The 11,330-nt window shown below is 38.6% G+C and overlaps 2 protein-coding genes across 8 annotated transcripts in view; one reads left to right on the top strand and one right to left on the bottom strand.

Moving 5' to 3' along the window:
- ZNF24 (zinc finger protein 24) overlaps nt 1-10,083 on the top strand; it is a 37,195-nt gene extending 27,112 nt beyond the window's left edge. Inside the window, exon 4 of the mRNA XM_081562451.1 lies at nt 8,637-10,083. Coding sequence (XP_081418577.1) covers nt 8,637-8,818 — 182 coding nt within the window. The 3' untranslated portion in view covers nt 8,819-10,083. The remainder of the gene's footprint in view (nt 1-8,636) is intronic.
- ZNF397 (zinc finger protein 397) overlaps nt 525-11,330 on the bottom strand; it is a 46,828-nt gene continuing 36,022 nt past the window's right edge. The window contains exons 1-3 of one of the 7 annotated variants that reach the window (XM_081562431.1): nt 11,249-11,315; nt 10,245-10,426; nt 525-3,627 (exon numbers count right to left, since the gene is read on the bottom strand). In XM_081562431.1, the coding sequence (XP_081418557.1) occupies nt 1,628-3,598 (1,971 nt within the window). In that variant the 5' untranslated portion in view covers nt 3,599-3,627; nt 10,245-10,426; nt 11,249-11,315 and the 3' untranslated portion in view covers nt 525-1,627. Of the gene's footprint in view, nt 3,628-10,244; nt 10,469-10,916; nt 11,316-11,330 lie in introns of those variants that run through there. The other 6 variants (XM_081562432.1, XM_081562436.1, XM_081562434.1 and 3 more) reach the window with 6 other exon arrangements.

Below are 11,330 nucleotides of genomic sequence, written 5' to 3' on the forward strand. Positions count from 1 at the left end.
AATTTCCACTTTATTCTTACTCTTTTAAGTACGTTTCAGTCATTATTTTCCTTAACACTTAAGCACAAGGGCATCATTATTTCTTCAGTAGCACTCAATGCAGTGTCTGACACTGAATATTTATTGAATTAGTGACTAAGCACCATACTCTACATCATTTCTTGTATTCTTTCACTTCTGTGCCTTTCTTGACTATTCCCTCCCTGCCCATATGCCTCTACTCCCATCTTCAAAATTCAAATCTTGAGAACTCCACAAAGCTTTTCCTTTCTTTCCAATCACAACTGAACCCTACCTCCTGTGAGCTCTTATAAGCATCTTGTCTACCTTAATGATTCTATTGAGCCATGTTTTCTGCATATGTCAGCCTTTATCACCATACAATTCATGATTTCTGGGGACAGTGTATTCTTTGTGTATACTACAAAACCTAAAAAAAAATGTCTTGCACATAATAATTTAACAATGTGTATTAAAATATTAATTGGATAATTATGGCGGAGTCAAAGTAAACGACAGTAGCAGAATTTTAACAGATGTTTAATACCAGAAAGACAAGTTTTCTTACTTTTAAAAAACTGTTTTTCAGGTTGAAAATATCAAGTACACACAGCCTATTATCAGTATGTATGTCAGAAATCAACAAACAAAACAAAGTCTGATGAATGTTGCCATTAAAAAAAGATCAACAGATTTTTTTACTTGTAGACAGAATATGCTATATGAATTAGTCATGAAGTTTGTTACTTTAGCTAACATTTTGTTCAATCTACAGATGACAAGAAAAACATAGTAGTAATCTTCATACTTTAATATATGGAATTTAAAGCAATTATTTTATATACTCAGAAGCTGAAATTAAATGGTAGTGTTGACGTAATTTCAAACCTCTAAAGTTTATGGATGGGCTGCGTTATTAAGAGCAAAACAAATTCATGTTTGCTGTGAACATCACAGAAACTTGAAAACTCATGCCCACTAGGAAGAACAAAACTTGGCCAAAAAAAAAAAAATCTTTCAGAAAATGGGGCAGTAGAGTTTTGTAGTTAACAAGTTTAATACCAGACTAGCATAACATGTTCACACACAGAGAATTTAATAGCTAGAATTAGCATAAAGTAGAACTCTCCAGCTGTCAGGAGATAAGTGGTATGCCAATTATCAGAGTGAATGAAAGATAAGGGAAGGGTTTAAGTTTTCCCTACATTCTCTAAAATAACTTCTCTGCCACTGGTGATCTGGGCTCACTAAAGGTGTGAGATTATAACACTAATACATTTCTTTTTGAGCTCTGATTACACACACCACCACACTGATTTTTACAATATCTGGTTAACATTCTGCATTAACACTGTTAGACATTTCTTATAATGATAAAAACTTTCCTCTTGTGGATTGTATTTGGTTAAAAGACTAGAGCTTTTCTTACATTATAGCAGACAGAAATTTTTTTCCATTGTTGATGACATTCAGTAAAATTTTTTTCACATTAAAGATTTTTCCTCTACCCACAGGATTTGTTCTCAGAATTTTTCTTTGGTAATGTCTGAGCTCTGAGTTAAACTTTTCATTACAAAAATTGAATTACTATGTTTTCTCTCGTATGTGTGTGTGTGTGTGTGTGTGTTTAATGTCGCATGAGAGCTGAACATTGATTAAAACCTTTTTCATAATCAATAGCATTCTTAAGATGTTTTTCTGGCAGAACATCTCCAGTACTGAATAAAGTTGGTGTATACACTAAAGGTTTTCCAACATTCAAAGTGTCTTCCCCAGAATGAATTTTCTCATGATGATTAAGATCAGAGAGCTGGCTAAAACTTCTACTGCACTGAACGCACCTGTGGGGTTTCTCTCTCACGTGGATTCTCTGGTGTTCAGTAAGATCAGTGCATGTGCTGAAGGCTTTTCTACACACATCACATTTATTTGGATTTTCATTTGCGTGGATTCTTTGGTGGTTAATGAGATCAGAGCGCCGACTAAAGCCTTTGCCACATTGATCACATGGGTATGGTTTCTCCCCAGTATGGATTCTCTGATGTAGGACGAGAGCTGAACACTGACTGAAAGCCTTCCCACACTCATTACATTTATATGGTTTTTCCCCAGTGTGGATCCTCTGGTGCTTGATAAGGTCTGAGTTCTGACTGAAACTTTTGCTGCACTGTGTGCACGGATATGGTTTTTCTCCAGTGTGAATTCTCTGATGAAGAATAAGGTCAGAACTCTGACCGAAAGCTTTCTCACAACAATCACAATGATAGGGTTTTTCTCCAGAGTGTACTCTCTGATGTTTAGTGAGGTCTGAGCTTTGACTAAAACTTTTATTGCACTGATTACATGTGTATGGTTTCTCTCCAGTATGTATTCTTTGATGTTTCACAAGGTCTGAACGACGACTAAAACTTTTAGTACAATCACTACACGGATAGGGCTTCTCTCCAGTGTGGATTCTCTGATGCAGAATAAGGTTTGAGCTTTGACTAAAGGTTTTCCCACACTCATCACACTCATAGGGTTTCTCACCTGTGTGAATTCTATAATGTTTAATAAGGTCCGATCTTCGACTAAACATTTTACTACACTGGTTACAGGGGTAAGGCTTCTCTCCGGTGTGAATTCGTTGATGATTAATAAGATCTGAAAGTCTACTGAAGGTTTTGCTACACTGATTACATGGATAGGGTTTCTCTCCAGTGTGAATTCTCTGATGCAGAATAAGAACTGAGCTCTGATTAAAAGCTTTCCCACATTCATTACATTTATAGGGTTTCTCTCCAGTGTGGATCCTTCGATGTTTAATAAGGTCTGAGTTCTGACTGAAACTTTTGTTACACTGATTACATGGATACGGTTTCTCTCCAGTGTGGATTCTCTGATGGAGAATAAGATCTGAGCTCTGACTGAAGGCTTTTCCACACACATCGCATTTATATGGTTTCTCACCAGTGTGGATTCTTTGATGTTTTATAACATCAGAACTCTGACTAAAATGTTTGTTACACTGGCTACATGTATAAGGCTTCTCTCCAGTATGGATTCTCTGATGTTTAACCAGGTCTGAGCGCTGGCTAAAACTTTTACTACAATGACTGCATTGATAGGGTTTTTCTCCTGTGTGGATTCTCTGATGTATAATAAGATCAGAGCTCTGACTGAAGGCTTTCCCACATTCATCACATTTGTAAGGTTTTTCACCAGTGTGGACTCTTTGATGTTTAATAAGGTCTGAGCTTCGACTGAAACTTTTAATGCACCAACTACAAGGATAGGGTTTCTCCCCAGTATGAATTCTCTGATGCAGAACCAGGGCTGAGCTCACATTAAAGGCCCTTCCACACTGATCACATTCATAGGGTTTCTCCCAGTGGGTTCTTCGATGCCTAATAAGGCCTGTACTACAAGCAAAGCTTTGCCCACATTCATCACAGTTATGCTGTCTTCTTTTAAAGAGGTTCTGATCCTTTTCATTGAATTTATCCCCAAGTCCAAAGAATTCTCTGCATTCAGAATCCTGGAGAACATCATTTCTGGGGTTGCCAGACTCTTGAGTCAATGGTTCAATTTTTGCTGTAATTTCCTCCTTGGAAGCCATCTCTCCAACACTGGCCTTAGTCACACCATCTAAAACAATAAACAAAATATAGATGGAACATGTTCTCCATACTGTAAGAAATTTTAAAGTGAAAAAGATTAGTATTTTTCTATGAAATGTCACAGTATAGGAGTGCTCCAAAACACTGAAAATTAATAAATAATGAATAACTGATTATTAAAGTGGCTTCTCAGATATGTTCTGCATATGTTTGTCACAAGAAGAGATCTGTGAATACTGAAATCTAATTACAGTAATTAGGAAAGTTTGACTATTTAGAGCTAATACATAAGCAACTTACTGATATAAGTAAAGTATGCAGTATGAATGAAAACTTCAGTGAGGGAGCTGGAGGGAAGTAAAAGGGAAAAAGAGAAGGAGGAGGCAGTGGCAGCCAGGCGGTCACTGTGAGTGTATACCAACCAGGCTGGTCACGAGCTGTCCAGGGGAAAGAAAGAAGCATCAAGCCCAGGAATGGTTGGGAAAGAAGCCTGAATTTTCAAAAATAGGTCTATGTAGTTCTCTACCTCTTTTGTCTTGATTATTAGAAGAAAGTGACCAAGAAAACATGATCCTTTTGAGAACAGCTATATTCAGTGACCAAACTTCCTTACTAAGGTGTGTAAACCAGAAAAAGATTAGGGAGGTAGGATCAGAAATCTCTTTTGAGTTGATTTTTTAGGAAGTTATTCCTATGCTCAACAATACCAGATGTCTGTAATGGTAGAGAACATGACAGCTCCACAGAAATTCTTGAGACTATCAGCCCATTCTTAAGAGGCGTTTGCTATAAAAGGTACGTCACTGTCAGACTGCAAATGGTCTAGATAGCTAAAAACATCACAGAGATTAATTTCAAGGGCTAAAATCCAAAATCCCAAGCCTCCAAGTGGAGGTTTATCCTCTTTGTCAGAGGCAAAGGGTACTGGAAAAAATAAAGTATTGGGGTAAATCTCAACGGGCATGAATGTCTCATGGAGTTTACAGTATATATGTAGAATTAAAATATATGGCAAAAATAGCATAAGAGGAGGAAGGTAAATGTAACCAAAATATTACAAGGTCTTTGGATTATCCTAGAAATAGTAAACTAAGATAAACTGTAATAAATTAAATATGTATGTTGTGATTTCTAAGGCAGCCTTTTTCAAACAGGGTTCCACAAGAAAATATTATGAGTGACTATTTTCTTAATTCTCCCAAAGATGGTAGAGAGCTAGTACATCAATAGATGTATAGGAGAAACATTAATATGTTACTTACAGTGAATGCCTTAGAGCATTTTGGCTTAATTGTCTCACAGAATCACATTTGAGAAAGCCTATTAGTGAAAGCTATAAGGTGACAGGTAAGTAATAATACAAGGATGTATAAACAATAAGCTGATAGAGAAAAAAATGGAAAAACAAAAAACTTGATAATGTAAATAAATCAGGCACGTGAAGAGAAAAAAGAGAAACAAAAAAGAAACAAAAGATGGGATCAAATAAAAACAAAAAATAAGATAGTACATTTAAATCCTAACATCAACTATGTTACTTGTAAATTAACTACTTTAATAAAAGGCAAAGAAAAACTAATAGCTAACAGCATACTTAATGGTTAAACATTACATGGTTTTCTCCTGGGAAGAAGGAAGGAAAACAAGAACATGTTATCACTTTTATTCAACACTGTACAATTTCTATTCACTATTCATAGACAATGCAAAATAACATGAAAAATAAATGAGATATACAAGAAAGAAGTCAAACTATATTACAGATTATGCAATCATGTATACAGAAAATCCTAAAGTGTCTTTAAAAAGTTACTAGAACTTGTAAAAGGTTTTAGTGCAATACACAAAACCTGATTGCATTTCTGTATACTAGCAATGAATAATTAGAACCTATAATTAACATTTTCTCAGTTGCACTAAAAAATGAAATACTTAGAAGCAAATTCAACAAGGTATGTGCAGTATCTGCATAATGAAAACTATAAAACATTGCTAAGAGAAATTAAAGACTTAGAAATATATGCCATCAACTACAGACAGGAAGATTTTATATTGTTAAGATGATAAATTCTTCCCAAAGTGATCTGTGGATTCAATGCAACCTCAATCAAATTCTCAGCAGGCCTTTTTGTAGAAACTGACAAACTGATTCTAAACTCTGTGTAGAAAGAGAAAGGTCTAAACAATTTTGAAAAAGAACAAAACTGGAGAGCTTACACTACTTGATTTCAAGCTTTACTACAAAGCTATAGTAATCAAGGTAGTGAGATACTGGCAAGGATAGACATATCCATTAACTGAATAGAACAGTCTATAAACAGATCAAAATATGTATGTACAAATGGCATTCAACACAGTTGCCAAGGTAATTCAATGGTAAAAAAGTAGTTTCTTTTCAAAAACAAGTGTACAAACAAGTGTTACAAGTGGATATCATAATAACAAAAATTAACTCTGAGTCTGTTCTTTACCTATTGAGCCACCAGGGAAGCCCTTCCTTATACTATACACAAAAATTAACTAGAGGGGCTTCACTGGTGGCTCCGTGGTAAAGAATCTGCCTGCCAATGCAGGAGACATAGGTTCAACCCTGATCCAGGAAGATCCCACATGCCATAGAGCAACTAAGCCCGTGCATCACAACTACTGAAGCCTGTATGCCTAGAGCCCATGCTCCACAACAAGAGAAGCCATGGGAATGAGAGGCCCATGCAATGCAACTAAAGAGTAGCCCCCACTCACCATAACTAGAGAAAAGGCTGTGCAGCAACGAAAACCCAGCATAGCCAAAAATAAATAAATAAAATTATTTTAAAAATTAACTAGAAATGTAATATAAACCTAAATATAAAACCTAAAGCTGTAAGACTTCTAGAAGCAAAGTAAAGCATAGATGACCGAAATTAATACACACAACTGAGAAAATAAATTTGTGTTGTTTAAGCCACCCACTCTATGGTTTTGGTATGGCATCCCTAGCAGCAAATACAGCATGTTTTTGAACTTTATACATTTATGGAATCATATCACATATATTCTATGACTTTTTTGCTCAACATTATGTTTGGAAGATTCACCCACAGTGCATTCATGTTCACTACTGTAAGGTGACATATACCACAAGTGATTTATCCATTCTTCTTCAATGGATAAGAACATTTTGCTATTTCAAACAATGCTGATATGAATATGCTGGTATGTCTATCCCGGTATACATATACAAGTGCTTCCCTTGGTTATATAAATTTAGGATCAGAATTGTTGGGTCTTCAACTAGATTTTTCCAAAGTGGTTAAGCCACTTCACACTTCCCTCAGGTGTATATAGTTCATATAGTGCTATATTCACATAGTGCTATATTCTAAGCAACATAAAGTCTGGTCCTTTTTTAACTCACTGCCATCAGGCTTTTATCTCTGTAACTCCACCAAAACTGTACTTATTAAAGCCCCTAATATGCTCTATCTTAACAAACCCAATGGTCAATTTTCAATCTTATTCTTGATTTATTTGACATAGTTGATTACTCTCTTAAATCATTTGCTTTCTTTATGCTAACTTACTTTTCTCCTATTCTCCATATAATCGTTAGAGTGATCTTTACATGGTATCCTGTGTAGAGTTCCACTGGTTTCCTATTTCACTGGGGATAACTTATGATCTGGTCCCTTTTTTTTTCTCTGTGCCCTCATTTTATTTTACACCACGCCTATTACCTGTCTACCCCAGGCTTGCTCTGTTCCTGCTATATTTGTGGGGCTCTGACTTTTGCTATTCCCTCTTCCTGGAACTCTTCTCTGTCACATGGCTTATTCTCTCACTTTGGTTATACCTCTAACCAATTCTTACCACCTCAGAGAGGCACAATGCTTGGTGGACCTGCATTTTTTAGGGAACAGATACCATAGTAAATGAGCTGAAATGACCAATCTGAGTAATTTGTAAGGTTGCTACTTTTGAGAGAGACTCAGTACTCTTGCCTGGAGAATTCCATGGAGAGAGAAGCCTGGCGGGTTACAGTACATGGGGTCGCAGAGTGGGACATGACTGAATGACTAACAGTATAATAAAAAACAGTTCTATAGTAGGACCATGTTGCAATGCAAGCTGTCCTGTCACATGACCTCATTAACCAGGATAACCAATGGTATTGGAAGTATCAGGAGCAGTCACGGTTGCTGTATGGAGACTCTTGAAAGCCTCTGTAAGAGAACCACAGTGAAGGGACTTCCCTTATGGTCTAGTGGCTAAGACTCCATGCTCTCAATAAAGCGAGTCTGGGTTCAATCCCTGGTCAAGGAACTAGATCCGACATGCTGCAACTAAGAGTTTGCATGCCACAACTAAAGATCCCACATGTCACAACTAAGACCTGGCACAGCCAAATAAATAAAAATAAATATTAAAAAAAAAAAAGAACCATAGTGGAATAAGGCCATACTCCTTTCTACCAACAATTTTCTAAGTGAAAAGTAGATCTTGGCTTGCTCTTGAGCACTATTAGAGACTTAATGCTTGACCACAGGGTACCAAATAACTATTACAAAGTGACCACTGTGTACTAGTTGTTATTTGATCCATCAATTCATAGAACTGAACATATAAACCAGTATTCCATTATAAAAGCAAATCTGAAAGACAAGTAAATTCCATGTGCTGGTAACTCAGATTCCCATACCTGTTCCTATTGCTCCACTACCACACCCCCTCAACCTATATTCATGGTCCCATGGGATTTGCCTATTACCAGTTAACAGAGGAGGAAAATGTACAGATGGGCCTGCCCAGTGTATGGGCACCAGCTTACACCTCTACTCAGGGGTGGCCTCAAACACGCTGGTAAAGGCAAATCCTTCCAGTGGGCAGAATTTCAGGTATATACATGGTTGTCTACTTTCCATGTCTACTTAGGCAACATAGCCTAAGATACATGTATTGACGATTCATGGGTAGTAACTGATGGGTTATCTGATTACTCGTTATTGTTGTTGTTTAATTGCTAAGTCGTGTCCAACTTTGTGACCCCATGGAGTATAGCCTGCCAGGTTCCTCTGTCCATGGAATTTCCCAGGCAAGAATACTGGAGTGGGATGCCATTTCCTTCTCCAGAGGATCTTCCCGACGCACCGATCAAACCCGCATCTCCTGCATTGGCAGGCGGATTACTGGTGAGCCACCAGGAAAGCCCATCTGATTACTTAGGCACCTGGGAAGAATAAGACTGAACAAGATGAGAAATAAAGATTCTGGAGGAAAAGTATGAAGATGAACCAAAGCATGAACCACTAATATGTTAGTGGCTCATGTGAATCCTACCAAAGGGCATCTTCTGTGGAGAAGCCTCTCAATCAGATGGACATGGCAATCCATATTATGATGTCAATCAGCCTTTTTACCAATGCAGTGTTTGCCCAACGGATTCATGCACAAAGTGGTCACGGCAGCATGGACGGAGGCTATATAAGGGTGCAACAATACGGACCTCCACTTATAAAGGTTGATATGCCTAGAATCATTTCTATGTGCCCAAGAGGCCAACTGCTAAGGCCCTAATAAGGTACCATTCTCTAGAGAGAAACTAGGTAGCCACTTGGGGACAGATTCACTATACCTAACCCCTTTTATTATGAAGAGGGCAACCATTTGTTTTAAAAGGACTACATACACAGTCCAGATAAAAATTTACATTGACTTAAGAGAATGCTGTATTTCTTATCACAGTATTCTATATACTATTACCTCCAAAGGAGTCATTTTACAGGGAAGGAAGTTCAGCAGTGAGCTCATACACATATAACTCATGGGCCTAGACTAGATGAAGAACTCTGTGCCACTGAGATGCTGGCAGAAGATAACAGCGATGTGGAATGGGTGACAGAAGATAGTTCTATCAGCTTAGACTTTGTGTAGGCTCTTCTCCATCCCTTGTTGATTTCTATAATCCTGCCTAGCCTCTTCATGAAATCTGAATTATCCAATTTGAATGAGCCATCTGTTTCCTGCCATAATTATGATACATTCCCCATAACCATTATCAGTATCTGATACTATACTGTGAAAGTGAAGTGAAAGTGAAAGTTGCTCAGTTGTGTCTGACTCTTTGCGACCCCATGGACTATACGGTCCATAGAATTCTCCAGGCCAGAATACTGGAGTGGGTAGCCTTTCCCTTCTCCAGGGGATCTTCCCTACCCAGGGATCGAACCCAGGTCTCCTGCATTGCAGGTGAATTCTCTACCAGCTGAGCCACAAGGGATACTTTACTGTATATTTATATATTTCCTTTCTCCGCAACTAGAATGTAAACTCCTTGAGGGCAAAGGCTTCTTTGATTAGTTCACAGGTAGTATCCCCAGGGGAAATACAGAATACTGACAGCTTGGTGGTGAGGTGATTATAATGGGAAAAATGGAGGAGAGGAAGGAATGCCAGGAGAATCTGATTGCAAGAATGTACAATAAAGCCATGAGCTTGGAATACAAAAGAATGTTTTTTCCTTTGTGAAAAAAGAGGTGGCACTGCCTAATACAGGGAACGGTATTGGCAATGAGAAACACTAACAGCACCAGAAGATACTAACATAGCAAAGTAACCCCAAATTGCCCCCTCCCCCAGCCATTAAAAAAGATACACACTACTTCTCACCTGATAGGTGTTCTTAAGACTCATAACTGAACTGAGTCTCCATAGACTGCAACTGGACATGACATCTCAGGGAGCAACTGAAGAATTACCATTTCCTCAGTGAGCTTTTCTTGTTCACATAGAAGTCTGGGGCCTGGAGGCAACTGGACACCATTGGACTTGGAAGGGAATCACTGCAGAGACTGAAGATATAATTTCTGAGACTAGACCAGCAAAAACATCCTCTGGATATAAAAGACGTTAAGGAGAAAGTAAAATCTCATTTAACTTTCAAGTGCTTTTCTTTCAAATTTACTATGCTTCCTCCCTCATCATCCAGCAGACAGGGTTAGTTAGGGAAGTCCCCTTTGGACTTCCTTTCCATATAGGTTACCACAGAGCATTAAGTTGAGTTTGCTGAGCTATACAGTATGTTCTCATCATACCTAATTTTTTTATTATCCATTTTGCACAGTGTATCAATAGTGTATATCACCCGTCTTGGATATGTAGTCTCCATTCCAAGTCTAGAGATTTTAAAAAATAATCCAAGGGTTAATGCTACCAAAATAAGGATATAACGGGAAACATAAGGCAGGGGAGGGAATTTCAGAATTCTGCCTAGCTGTTAGCTCTGTTATTCACTGCCCTTCCTACACCCAAATGACACTACTGATACATCATTATCATCACCTGTTCCTCCCTCCTTCTGTTCTCACACTCACACCTTCGTCGGCTGATTAGTGCGGCTGCATCCAAGCTTCTGGATTCCACTCGCTTCCAAAGTTTCTAGCGTTCATTCAGTAGAGCCCAAGGCCGGTCAACGACTGGGTACCCAAACCACACCAGGCCAAGCACCGACCAGCTCCCAGTGCCCAGGAGCCGCGCCTGGGGGCCACGGCGGCAGCCTCGACTCCCTATAGACTCAAGGAACCGTACACGGTTCCCTGGCGGCGCTGCAAGGCCGCTGGGCAGCCCATATCGCCCGAGTTCCTCTGCCATCCGTGAGCCGACATCACCCATACCTTGACGCGTTCTCCAGGTCGCCGTCAAGCCTCCCCCGGGTAAACCAGCCGTAGCGCCGTCCGCTCTAGGAATCTGGGAGGC

The sequence above is a fragment of the Giraffa tippelskirchi genome, chromosome 14, assembly GCF_054371585.1.
Source record: "Giraffa tippelskirchi isolate mGirTip1 chromosome 14, T2T-mGirTip1v1.2.pri, whole genome shotgun sequence".
Classification (NCBI taxonomy): Eukaryota; Metazoa; Chordata; class Mammalia; order Artiodactyla; family Giraffidae; genus Giraffa; species Giraffa tippelskirchi.